General features: G+C 46.9%; 1 protein-coding gene across 1 annotated transcript; it reads left to right on the top strand.

Moving 5' to 3' along the window:
* Positions 1–3,055: 3,055 nt before the first annotated feature.
* LOC142578292 (bifunctional arginine demethylase and lysyl-hydroxylase JMJD6-A-like) lies at positions 3,056–5,936 on the top strand. The gene is made up of 2 exons (XM_075687690.1): positions 3,056–3,918; positions 5,642–5,936. The coding sequence occupies exons 1-2, from the start codon at positions 3,056–3,058 to the stop codon at positions 5,934–5,936; spliced, it is 1,158 nt and encodes a 385-aa protein (XP_075543805.1).
* Positions 5,937–13,952: the final 8,016 nt, after the last annotated feature.

Below are 13,952 nucleotides of genomic sequence, written 5' to 3' on the forward strand. Positions count from 1 at the left end.
TTGAAGGGAGCGAGGCAATTTCTCGGCCGTGCACTTGGCGTACCCAGGCATTTTGTCCCCAAAATTCATCGATGAATACATTACTGTTCATTTTTTGTCGCCCAGTGTGCAAGGAAGGCTTCGTTTCTATTATATATTGACATGCTTTGAAAAATAGGAGGTAGGTAGTTATGGGTATAGATCGATAATAAGAGTGAACAGGTACGCAGCGGTGGGCAGCACTTTGATGACAAAAATAGTGAACTGTGCGAGTTCACTGGGATTCAGGGTTAGGAAAACACGAAGAGACAAAGACGACAGAAAAAGCATGACGAGTGCTTTGTTCAGCAGCTCGCTTCGAGAGACACTTAGAATAAGCACCCCCACAGAGCGGCTTTTGCTCTTCTTATTATTGTGTGTGTACGTGCTCTTCTTATTTTGTGTGTGTTCATGTGCGCTGCCTTTCATTTTCATAACCGGCCCATCAGTGTACCTGTCAAGCGAACGGTGTAGGCAACATTATTTAGGGCACTCCAAGGCCTTCACTTACAGACCTCCGCTTCTAGCAAGTAACGAAAAGTAAAAAAAAAAAATTCAAGTCCACTGCACGCGATGAGCTTGACGATTAAGCTTCGGCCGTTTCCGAAGGGCAGCTTCTGTCTGCGACTGAGGCGCCATGCCGCGCAACGTTTTGCTCCCTCTAGACACCGTGCGCGGTCCAGCTTCGCTGAGCGCTGAGGCCACGGCTTGCTGCGCTATTCATGGCACGCACGCTCAGGAATAAACAAGCACAGACGCGCGCTGAGGGGCACGTTGTCGAAAGACGGAGGCCGCGAATAGGAATGCTGGAAGGGCAGTTATCTCTTAAGAGGCCAGTGGACTCGTCGCGCCGAAGGCATCACTAGTCGAGGCCGAGGAGAACGCTTTGATGGGAAGTACTATGTCGTTGTGGGACCGGACACGGAAATGCAGCGGGGCTTTTCCGTCCACCCCTCTCTTGCTTCGTGCACTACGCGCTCGTGAGCGCGTGTGTTTTCTTGAGCTCTACTTCAGTAAGGTGGGCGCGTTTCCCTCGGTTCCTCGTTTTTCACCGCCCCTTGAATGCGTAATGATTTAATTGGAACATACCCGCTACAGTTCTGCTTTCTACTGAGCTTCAATCGCCTGTTCGTTCCTACCCCCTCCCCCCATGTGTTTAAAATCCATGCTATGATTAATTACGCATAATGGGAAGTTTGGGAACCAACCGTTAAAGTACACTTAATATGAAATGAACGAGAAAAAAACAGGGGCAAGGGGGGGGGGGGATCCGAGGGGCTTGATTTTGTGTTGTCACACCCATATATTAAACCAACAGATAATGAAGACAACGAAAGTACGGGGGAAATCATTTGTTATTTTAATTGAAAAATAGAAGTGATAAGCTAAAGGGAAATTAATGAGGATGAGAAAACAACTTAATTGCCGCGTTAATATGAAGTGTGCAATATTGAGTAGGGGGCGTAAAGAACTCGCAACTTGTAAAGCCCCTCCAAGTTTGAGGGGCTTTTGGAACTTGCGTCCAGGAAATGCGCGAGCTGCTTCAACATTCTTGCATCGCGAAGAGAGTTGCAGGTGCCCATCGGTTTACTCACCACCGTTCGCTAACCACCTGCAAGGCCCCTGTTGCTAGAAATAGCGCTCTGAGGAACTTATCTCTGCAGAAAGGACGGGTATATTCAGTTCGGTGGCACCGAGTGCTTAAATTATTCTAAAGCGACTTTTACTGAAATCACAACATTGCACACTTGTTCAACATGCGACAATTTTTTTCCGCACAAAGAGGAGACTTTCGCTCTGAAAATCACACCTATTACTCATGAAACCAGATTTGCGAGTCTTCAATCGGTTGTAGAGTTTCGTACGGCTATTACGAAAACAAAATATTGCTTTTTATCCAGAACTTTCATAATTTTTTTGCTCATTTAGTGATCAACGAAATAAAGGAATGCTTAGTTTTGTACACATGTACACTGCCGTGGCATTATTTTGCGTCGATGGCCTCATGTTAGCTTAGTTTTATCCTGATCTAGTTTAGAGTGCAATTCAGCGTCGAAAAGTCAACTCTGAAGTTTCAAAAACCTTGACGAGTATCCTTACAAGGATGGTCATTCCTTTTTCGCAACAGCGAAAAAGACACAAAACGCAAATGGACTCTTGCACTCGACCCACGCAGACGAGTCGAAGCTCCAACACGATGAGGCAACTTTCGACAAAATGTGGAAACAGGAAAGAAAAGCGGCAAGAGAAGGGGAGAAAATTTCTACACCGGCCTTCTTCTCACACAACGAGAAGTCAATTTTATATGCGTAAGGTGATGGCGATGTTGATGCCAGACATTGACTCATACCCACAGCGGGGGATGTGCCAACAAGCAGGCGGTAAAAGGAAAGAAAAAAAAAGAAAGAGAAAAATAAGGCGCGGATAGTAGTTACAGTATAATAAAATATTAAAGCTAGATCTTATTACTAATAATATTTTAAGAAGAAAGTGTTGTTTAGCAGTCAGACGGAAGTCAGAACAGGGTAAAGAAGAGCAAAAAAGAAAGAAACGAAGGAAGAGAGAAAGAAAGGAGCATGGAACCCAGGATTACCTGAAAACGAATGATATATTTTTTCAACAGCGCAAAGGACAAGGACGACACGAGTGCACATACACAGCGCTGTGTATGTGCACTCGTCTCATCCTTGTCCTTCGCGCTCTTGAAAGAGAATCTCACACCAACTTGCCCAAGCTTCAACACAATGATATAATAGTCTGAATGTGAATGTGCAACTTCTTGTAAAGAAAAATAAAGACCTATGTTTTACTAACGCAGGATTTTTGATATTTATTTTTTACATATAAGTATATTTGAACATGAACGGAACACCTCCTCGTCTTCTACGTACTCCGTGACCAAGAAGAAAGAAGACACACGCTTGCGCAGCGAAGGCGACGGCGCGCGGTCGGAGGAGCAGCCGGCGTCATGGTCCGCTCAGAAGATTAGGCCAGTACGGGACGGTGAGGCACCCTTTCTTCCTTCAAAATTGGCGCCATGTCGTCGCACTACCTGCAGTTCCAGAAAGTGGCCATTGACCGCGTCGAGCGGGTCAAGGCCAAGCTGGGCCTCAAGGACCGGAAGCACCACACGTCGCAGGCGTCGGCCGCCTCATCGCAGCACGACAGGTCGCAGCTGCTGGCCACGCTCAAGACGGGCAAGTCGACGCCCTCGGACACCATCGAGCGGCTGCACGCCAAGGACCTGCCGCTGGACACGTTCCTGCGCAAGCACGACAAGCTATGCCGGCCCGTGGTCATCCAGGGTCTGCTGGACGAGTGGAAGGCGCTCGAGCGCTGGTCCCTCTACAACCTCGTCTCCAAACACAGCGACGACGAGTTCCTCGTGGGCCGCGACCAGAACCAGAATAGCGTGACGGTCAAGATGAAGTACTTCGCTTACTACCTCAAGGAGTACCGGGACCCGTCGCCCTTCCAGATTGTCGACGACCTGGCCTCCGGCGGCAAGAGGCGGCTTCGCGACGACTACGAGGTGCCGTCGTACTTCAAGGACGACATCTTCAAGTACGCCAGGGAGTCCGACCTGCCGCCGACGCGTACCTTCAGCCTGGGGCCCCCGCTGGCCGGGGACAGGATTCAGACGAACCCGCTGCACTGCAACCTGTGGAGCGCCCTGGTGCACGGCAGCCGCCGCTGGTGCCTCTTCCCGCACCATGTGCCGCAGGACCTGCTCTGCAACGACCACAGGGCGGCGCGCAAGGACCGCCGGCTCGAGACGGCCGTCGCGTGGTTCGAGCGCATCTACACGAAGACGCAGTCCTCCCGCTGGCCCCGCTACTTCAAGCCCCTGGAAATTCTGCAGGCCGCCGGCGAGGTTGTCTTCGTGCCCGCCGGATGGTGGTGAGTTCCTCGCTCCCATAACCTGCAACGAGGCTCTGGTTTCTCCTCGATCCGAGACTAAACACGTTCAGTGCTATTTAAACAGCAATGCATTGTACATTTGAGCTGTTAAACTACTGCATTATGCATACGGCTGTCTGTCAGTTTGCCGATCTGTTTGCGTTATCATAAATAAGAACGGTAACTTGTATGAAGTACTCGAAGAAACATTCAATAGCGCATTGCACTCAGCTTGAGGCTTGTAGCCCGTCACATGGGAATATAATGCGCTCAAGTTTGATATTATTCCGACCTATAGCGGCTAAGATGTTTGCACGACCCTGCTTAACTTGCTTACGCAACATTCTGCCAAGCGTGAGTTTAAGTACCCCCATCCTAAACACACACACGTGCACTCTTCTAAGACGACAGGTAAGTAGAGGAAAGATACCCAGTATATGTATATACCTCTGCTCAAAAGCCTTACCTGTGCACTATGATACACCGGTGCTCTATGGTATCCCTTGTCTCTATCGACCAAATGGGCAAGATAGGCAAGTTTTTCTTTCTTTAAATGAAATTCATCCGACAGCTTGGACACATAAGCCGATTAGCGAAGAACACCACTTTCTAGAGGCCTACATCAGCATGTATTGTATTTTCGCGATCTTGATTGTGAGATAATTATTATTAAAAATTCAGTTGGGGATGCAACATTGTATCGTGTTCTTTGTGCGTTTTTCACAGTATAGTCAGCCAGTTCCAGGACAGTAGGTGCGAACTAGCTCATTCAGTTAGAACAAACGTCACGTTTGTTCTAGTATCTTCGGGTACAAACATAATAGGGACATGGAGGATCGCTGTCTTGTCTGTTTCACGTTTCTTTTTTTTTTTGTTCTCTGAAAGTGCATTAGTGGAACCGCCAATATTAAATTTTTTTGTCTTTACCTCCAGTATATTATACGTGCCACAGTCTCTATAGCGATGTCTACCGGTTTACATGCGTAAACGACATTTTCTTCGCGGGCATAATAGTTGCAAGATAAACGTTTGGAATAATTTACAGGTAATGAATTTTACGAAACGGAAAAGCATAAGGCCACGCCCAATGCGAACTTCCGGACAGACACACACAGACAACACAGACAACACAGACAGACAGACAGACAGACAGACAGACAGACAGACAGACAGACAGACAGACAGACAGACAGACAGACAGACAGACAGACAGACAGACAGACAGACTGATTGATTGATTGATTGATTGGATTGATTGATTGATTGATTTGTGCGGAGAAGTATATGAGATGAAGATGTTGACGGATTACTGGAAAGGAAGAAAGAGCAAGAGAGAAACGGGCGTAAAACATGATTGCCCATTTGCAGTCACTTATGCTTCCATGTTTTGCCTACATTGTCGTGGTCAACCAACTTTTAGGTGTCGTATTGACCCACGTGTCATGATCACACGGCAGCATGCTGAAAGCCTCGATCACTTCCATGCTTCCTCCTGTGAGATTCATGCCAACACGTGCTTGACCCGTTCAAACAACACTTTACAAGAAGCAGACAAATTGTAGCATAGTATATCTTGGGTCTGTTGGTACATTATCGTCAATATGACTGACAATAAAAGGAGAGATATGCGCTCGTCTGGTCCAGGTCTTCGTCTCTGGAATGTGTTCGTGTTCGCGTAGCCAATTGCATGCCAACGCAAGACAATCATTTTCGTGTGCTCCAGGTACGTGGTGATCAACCTGGATGTGTGCGTGGTGATATCGCACCACCACTGCAGCGCGAGCAAGCTGGCCCAGGCGTGGCCCAAGCTAACGCGCTCCAACAAGAAGCTGGAGCGCGCCTGGTTCGAGGCTCTGCGCCGGCGACGCCCGGAGCTGGCCGCGCTGGTTCCGCGCAAGCAGAAGCGACGCTCGCGCGACAGCTATTCGGACGCCAAGACGGCCGACAGCAGCGCCACCTCGTGTTCGAGCGACGTCGACAAGGACGGCTCCGACGAAGTGGCCTCGGACAACTCCTGAGAAGCGCGGGCCGCAAGCGCAGCGAAATTCACGACGACTCGCCTCGACCGCTCCTCACGCTACGCGGCAACCATAAAATTCCCCTCGGATATTCGCTTTGTCTGTACGAGTGCATACCAATGATTGCTGCGCCGTTATCATTGAGTTGCGCTTGCACTTTGCCTCCGGCGTGACGCGCAGCAGGGCAAATCGGGCATACATAAGTGTTTAAGGTAGCTTCGAGTTCAGTGGTTATCATGAGAATGATCAATGATAGGACTTATACATAGATTTGCTTCTTTGTCCTTCTGGCTTCAAACGACCTTCTTATTTTGTTAATTGATCAACTTCAACAATATTTTGCGTTATAAAGGCAGTATTTGAAATATTTATGCACGTGCGCAAGAATTTAATGATAGGAAAGTGTGATTGCTTGGAAATTCAGAAAGGTAAAGCTTTATCAGTGCGGACACAAGAACGTCTGGAGCCATAAGCGCGTATGTTGGGCAAATATACGTATTATCCATTAAGATATTATGGGGTTTTACGTGCCAAAACACTTTCTGATTATGAGGCACGCCGTAGTAGGGGACTCCGGAAAGTTAGACCTCCTGGGCTTCTTTAACGTGCACCTAAATCTAAGTACACGGCTGCTTTCGCCCCCATCGAAATGCGGCCGCCATTGCCGGGATTCGATCCCGCGACCTCGTGCTTAGCAGCCCAACACCAGTACCACCCATCTTAGCTGTGGTAGTTGAACGATCACCTCGCCAATTTCACTCTAGCAATTTTAGTACGAAATTCTATGACCTCCAGAAGGCCATCCAAATTGTACCCCTATGAGTAGATCTTCGACCGAGCTGCTGCAAATAACCTGGAGTTAAGCGGATGGAGCGAGCTACTAGATAACTTGCTGATATGTGGTGGGTTCGAAACAGTTAATTGGCGGTCGCTAAGAGAGGCATAAGCGGAATGAATCTCTAGTGTTACTCTTCTATAGAAACCTGCAAACGTGGTTTTATGACAGATGACGGCTGCACAATTTTTTCCGCGATTGGAATCGTCCGTGGCGAACGGTCGATCGTTATGGTGATCTTCGAGGTCAGAGACCGCCGGGAATTAGTCTGCTTTGAGTCAAAAACTTGCACACAGAATTACCACACTGCCATAAATCGCCCTGCAGAGTGGTGTGAAGGAGTAGCACTAGCGAGTTCCTCAGTAGAAAAATGTAATAAAAAAATCGGAGTACACCTACGCACTGCTTACAAGTTGTGAACGCGGAAACATTAATGTCCACTTGAACGTGCGGTACGTGCCGTCCGAGCCAGCAGGCAGCAGCAGCCTGTGTGCCAACGCCGCATCCCGCCCAACGCGACAATGCCCCCTCCCCTCACTCAACACCTGGCGCACTATCGGGCAGCGATAGTGCGCCAGGTTTCCTTTCGCCCGCTCTGACTGGCTCTGCTCTGTCGAGAAGCGCTTGTGGCGAGAGCGAGAGCGAGTGTTACGTGGCGTCGCGGCGATTCCCTCTCCCCTGATGCAGCACCTGGCGCGTTAACGTTGCAACAGCTGTTCCCTTCTGCCCGCTGTGCTTTGTCGAGGCGCTGCTTGTGACGCGGCGACGCAGCCAATGGGAATGCGACTTTAGGCGCCTTTTCGCTGCTACAGATGACAGATGCCGGATTTTTCGTGGTGTGAAATTTTTTCGTGACATAAGATAAATTGTCGCAGTTTCGCCCGAAAGGAAGGAAGGAAATCAACTTTATTCAGGTCCTGCAGGCCACGAGAGCTGCAAGCTCTCATGGAGTGGGCGTCTCCCACGACGGAACCGGGAGGTTGAGTTTCCTGGCGGCGTCGTGGACCTGCTGGACGGCCCAGAGTTGGGGAGCGAGTTCTTCGCTCCGGATTGCCTCTTCAAACTTGCGCCCGAAAGGCGAACGATCGATTGCGTCAGAAAGTTATTAGACAGCTAATTGAAGTGAGGATAGCAGTTTTGTCGGCCGTATAAACCCGTAAACATCCACGGTACATCTTTGAGCAGCGCTCACAATTAGACGAAGGGCGAAACAGAATCACATAGGACAGACGCTGACGTTGAACTGACATTTATATTGAAAAACATGAAAAACCGTCTAGTTGTGAGCGCTGCACGAAAATACGCCACGAGCGCTGCACCAACTCGTTCAGTTTTCTATCGTAATGTTGTAAACATTCGCTTACTAACTGATGTGATGATGGTGATAACTGATTCGATGTGAAAAGAGAAGGCTGGCGCTATCCTCTGCAGCCCTTGAGGGAGCACGGCTCAGCGACCGCCGGCGTGGAAGGCAACTGCCGTTCTCCTCTCCCGCAGCCCACACAGGGGGCGAGGGGGACAGTGAGAGAGCACGGGTTGTTCTTGCGCTTCAGCAGCACGTAAACTTTCAGACGCCCCAAACTCTCGCGCGACAGCATGTGCGTGACCGGCCGTGGCGTATCAAAGCACGAACGCGCAGCGCACCTCGGTGGCGCGAGAGCACACGCCCTTTGCATAATTGCCTATGTATCAGCGGTGAAACTTCAGCCGTCGATCTAAAAAAAAATACGGGTGATAGAGCCAATAAAAACTTGTGACGTGCTTGAGACTACCTACTTAATTATAATCCACCTAGCTTTATGTCCACAGCAGAACGGTTTCTTCCAGCGATATCCAGTTACCTTGTCTTGTGCTTGCTGATTCTAACTTGGGCCTGCAAATTTCCTCATTTCATTATCCCACCCAATTTTCTGCCGTCCTCGACTGCGCTTCCTTTCCCTTGTCACCCGTTCTGTAAATATAATGGTCTACCGCGTATGTGCCCTGCGCATTAGAAGACCTGCCTAACTCCATTTAGGGAGGTAGGAACTTCTACTTCATACTTGTGGTCTAACCTGGATGAAGCGTTGGTGGGTGGAGCAAAAATAGCTTCTTTCAAAAGAGGGTTATAATGGTAAATTTCAAGGAAGAGGAAAAGGCATGAACACTTAAGACATACTGAAAGATCTAGCAGGTTTAAACTGGTCCTTATCTACGTCACGCTGGCATGAATGAATAATTAGAAAGAATGAAACGAACGGCTTTATTTTGAATACCTTCAAGTGCGTTAATAATAGTGAGCTGACCGCGGTCGCAAATCTCAGAGGCGTATTCCAGTTTCGATCTAACAAATGTTCTACAAAGAAAAAGTTTAAGAGAAGATAGAGCAGAGTTAAAAATTCCACGTGGATAGCCAAGCATGCGGTTAGCGTTGTTATAAATGTAGTCTACGTGGACGTACCAGGATAGATTGTTAGCAATTTGAGCTCCACCGTACTTGTAGCAGGTGACGTTGGCAAGGGATAACCGTTAAGAAAATAGTTGCGCGCCGGAATGGTGTTAGAAGATACGAGTCACATGCATGACTTTACTTTTTTCAGTATTTAATGTCATGCACCATTTAGTACACCGTTCTGACACATTATTGAGACCGTGTGGAAGTTTGCCAATGTCAGATGAGTCAGTAACTTTATGATAGGTCATCAGCAAACATTTTAATACATGAAAAGCTGACGCAGTCGGGAAGGTCGGTAATATAGATTAGAAAGATGAGTGTTCCAAGAACTGAATCCTGGGGAACGCCTGAAGTTACAAAGGCAGGACTTGAAGAGAAGTTATTTGCAAATAGATAATGGGCCATATTGGAAAGGAAACTCTTAATCCCAGTAGGATACTTCATTCATCTTAAGTTCAGCTATTGCTAAGAGGAATAAGTCGTGTGATGCAATATCAAAGGCTTTAGCGAAGTCTAAAAATATACATTCACTAGCAATTCCAAGATCATCATTTGCAGATAGGTCATTAGTGAAAGTTAAAGGTTGTGGTTCGCAATAAAAATGTTTTCTAAAGCCATGCTTGGAAGCGCGTTAAAAATCGAGTTAGCTTCTAGGAACTCTGCTAAGTTCGGATATATGATGTCGTCTAATAACTTGCATGCTATACTTGTTAATGAGATGTACCGGTACTTACTAGGAGAGGGCGTGTTACCTTATTTGTGGACTGGAACCACCTTGCCTACTTTCCAGTCGTCGGGCAGAACGAAGCACTGTAACGACTGAGTGAAAAGAGAAACAGAGAGAGAAATAGAAGAGAGGAAAGGCAGGGAGGTTTACCAGACGCACGTCCGGTTCGCTACCCTGCACTGGGGGAAGGGGGTATGGGGACTGTGTGAAAAGTTGAGAAAATATCGGAAGAAAACACTTCGGAGCACTTGAGTATTTTAGAATTTAAGGAATCAGCCCCACACGACGAGGAAACTTCTTTAATTTCTGAATTAGGCATTTAACACCGGCAGAATTCAGAAGAATTGGATCCCATGGCTAAAAAATTGAGGCTAGACGTATGCTGAACAGCGATTGGCGTAGGGCTGTCAAAATGGGAAGCAGTGGGACTTCTGTCTCTGAGGACAAGTTGCGCCGTGTATATACTTCATGGCCGTCACGTGACCTCGCGGACGCAATATTAGCAAGAAATGCATTCCCAGCAATAGACAGCTTCTGCTGCGTGGCTATAGATATAAGCCGAAAATGAGCCAATTCGAATAACGCGCGCAAGTTTTTTATTTTTTCAAACCACTAATTTTCAGTTCATTGCGGCTGTCGTACAGGCGATCCAATAGCAGGCTCAAAAGGCTGTGCTCACAGCTTTTATAGGGACAGCTTTTCGATGAAGCCAGTGCGAGCCGTCTATGCTTCGCTTCAGCAACACACTGTAGCGTAGAAATTGCTACGAATTGTGACAACCAATCAGGGACGAGAACCTGAGAACCGGCCGTGCATTTCATGTATGTTTTTTCTATAGTTCCTCCAATTGGCTCTGAAAGGCACCCGCATTTATTGTTGTACGCAAGTCTCACCTCTGGAAAGACCGGCGCTGCAGTATGTAGTTTTTGCTTAGAAAGTGACGGGTGCACATTGACTCCGCATCAAGGCCCGTATTCGTAAAAGGCTGTTACGCAAGAATCGTTCGTAAGAGGTAAGGTCAGCCAATCCTAGTGCTGGACATATTATTAGCGAAGAGGCCGACCAATGGCAAAGCTTACGAAAGAAAAGCTCTGTGAATTCAACTATATTTATTGACATTAGCGCTGTCAAAGCTACGAATTCAACTCAATTTGCGCTCTTCAACATAAGAATATAAAGTGTGTAACAAATGATTTTTTTTTTATCGTAGCTCTATACAGTCATTTCTCCTTAAAAGCATAGCCACGATAATAACTGCGCCGCCATGAATAAGGACTCAGAGTCCGTGGTGATAGTGCTCCCATTGCTCTTATCGTAAGTTTCTTTTCTTTTTTTTTAATAAATGTTTCTCCTCCTCCTCTTTAGTGCACAATAGAACGCCTGCAACTAACTTGTTGCGGCTTCCGGTGGATGTCGATGTGGGCTGCCGCTGCGATAAATTGAGCGTTGCTGAGCATTGAGACACTTAAACGAAACAATAGATTGCGGTATAGCAAGCAATAAGAAATTCACGAGAAAAACCTAGCACATTGTGACAGTGGCTGACATCATAAAAACGAAAGAAAAGAAAGGAAGAAGGGAGGGGAACATAATTTTCTTGAACGTTATTTTCTATAGAAAAAAGCTCGCGCAGCTGGGGCAGAATTCACAAAGCTTTTTCGTTCGTAAGAACTTAACGTGATATTGGCCGGCAGCCTTCGCTGTACATACCAATATGTTTCGCTATCAAGGCCCGTCGGCGCCTGCTCTTTGGAAAAGTTTTAGCGTAAGAAATTTTTCGTCAATACGCACCTGCAGTTTGCTACTCTTATAAGACTCAAGGGCACCCTTGAACTTATCAATTGTGCTGTTAATTCATAACATCTCTATCATTCACTGCCCTGCGCGCATGATTTCCCCAGGTTTCACTTGGGGGCCGCTCGTGCGTGAGTCAGTGAGTGAAAGCGCGCGCGAAGGAGGTGGGGAGGGAGAAATCAGCCTACTACAGGTGCCCGTTATTCTACAAGCCGGAAAGCCTGCTCAACTGGATTTTTCTACGCATCCAATACTTGCGGAGCTTGAAGAAGGTCCGAGCAGAGTTTGTTTACCCTGCCCTATAAATTGCGCTAAGTTATTTCTGCCTCGCTCGGCTGTATTAATTGTTTCATTTAATGAGCACCTTTCTTTTTCAGTCGCGATGCTGACTGTTGGCTACGTATGGTCGCGACCAATGAAAATCGGGTCCCTCAGTTACACTCATTCACTTTCATGCATGACGGTAACCAAGTATACGTACGCTCTAAACAAGGTAAATTGTAATTCCTTCCTTGCCCTGTTTAAGGTCTCGGATATGCTATTTAATCTATATATTGTCGGGACTTCACATAATACAGATGTTATAAAAGGGAAAATTGTCCGTTTGCAAGCTTGCGCACTTGCACTAGATTCGCCAAGTGGGATTGTGCGACTGAAGTATGTTTACTTCGTTTTCAATGGGCGCTTGTCGTCAGATCCTTGTATCTCGAAGTCCTCACGAATGAAACATCTATAATATAGGTAAAACCATAACCAGTGAACATTCAACCATGTCAAAAGTGAAATAATTGTGTGTTTTACGTGTAGTTTTAATCCTAGATGTGTTACTAAATGGAACGCCTTCCCCTTACTCTGTTAAAATAAATTATGGGGTTTTACGTGCCAAAACCACTTTATGAGGCACGCCGTAGTGGGGGACTCCGGAAATTTGGATTAACTGGGGTTCTTTAACGTGCACCTAAGTCTAAGTACCACGGGTGTTTTTGCCCCCATCGAAATTGGGCCGCCGTGGCCGGGATTCGATCCCGCGACCTCTTGTTCAGCAGCCCAACACCATAGCCACTGAGCAACCACGGCGGGCTCCCTTACTCTGTTATGCCAGCCACATGTATTGAAGGACTTTTGAAATGTGCGTTTCCGCGATGCGTAGGTGTCCGATGCTTTTATGTGCATTGCTTATATTACTGATTCGCTGCTCTGCTGAGACATTTGTGCTTTTCTTTCAGTTGTTTTGATGCTGTGTTCACATGTGTTAGTGCCTTCCGCTCCTGCAACGGTCGTTGACTACTATGACCTAATGACCTACTATGACCTATGACCTATGACCATGGAAGACTACTAATGTATCAATGAATACAGTGTACTTTTCATATTTAGAGCTGTCGTAATAATTCTGTAGCTTTTGAGCGAAGCTGTAACCAGCCAGTATGTATACTTGTCAGCCTTGAATAGGAACACATTCGAGAAATGCGCCCCAAGCATTCTCACATTTAAAATATTTTCAACGTTATATAAGTCGTTAGCGTGGTGTTAAAAAACGAAGCGAAACAACATTTCAGCACCTTCATGTTTGATTTCATGTCACTAATATTTCAATTCGCAGTCGGCTCGGCGTTTAAAAAAAAAAAAGGAAATTTCGAGGTAAGGCCCCTCCATCCACGCGCCACCGCCGACCAGGTTGGATGGAGTGGGCTTTAGTTCGAGGTAGAGGGTTCGATACTAACAGTGGCGGCGGCGTTTGAATGGGGCGAAATGCCAATTTTTCTTACGGACAGTTCTGGCTCAAAATGCCTTTGTGAATACGGGCCCAGTCTTCTTTTAAAAAGGCCACAAGCCCTGCCGCGACACAGCGCTTTTGCAGATCAGTTCCTAGGTGACGCGTACTTATTTTACCTCTACGAGTTTCAAAGGACTAACTAACAAAAACGTTTTAGTTATCTTTATTATTAGAGCATTCGTTGCAGTTGTTTATGTGGCAAACTTGGAGCATTCACAAAGGAAAAAAAGAAATTTGAAAATCGCACTAATTCTAGCAATTCGTCCTCGAATTTCAACGCTCAATTTAAGCCGCGCGCTCTCCGCTCTTGCGTCGTATACAGAAACGGCCCGTGACGAAATGTGTGACGAAGTGCGATAAAGCCGGATGACCCCTTTCCCTACGAGGCAGCTGTACGCAATAATGTGTGCCTTATACGGGTGACAAACGACGCCTCGCTTTGCACCAAT

The sequence above is a fragment of the Dermacentor variabilis genome, chromosome 4, assembly GCF_050947875.1.
Source record: "Dermacentor variabilis isolate Ectoservices chromosome 4, ASM5094787v1, whole genome shotgun sequence".
NCBI lineage: Eukaryota > Metazoa > Arthropoda > Arachnida > Ixodida > Ixodidae > Dermacentor > Dermacentor variabilis.

Coding starts and splice junctions, on each gene's coding strand:
- LOC142578292 (XM_075687690.1), top strand. CDS start 3,056: ATGTCGTCGCACTACCTGCAGTTCCAGAAAGTGGCCATTGACCGCGTC. Junction 3,919..5,641: donor TTCGTGCCCGCCGGATGGTG/GTGAGTTCCTCG, acceptor CGTGTGCTCCAG/GTACGTGGTGATCAACCTGG.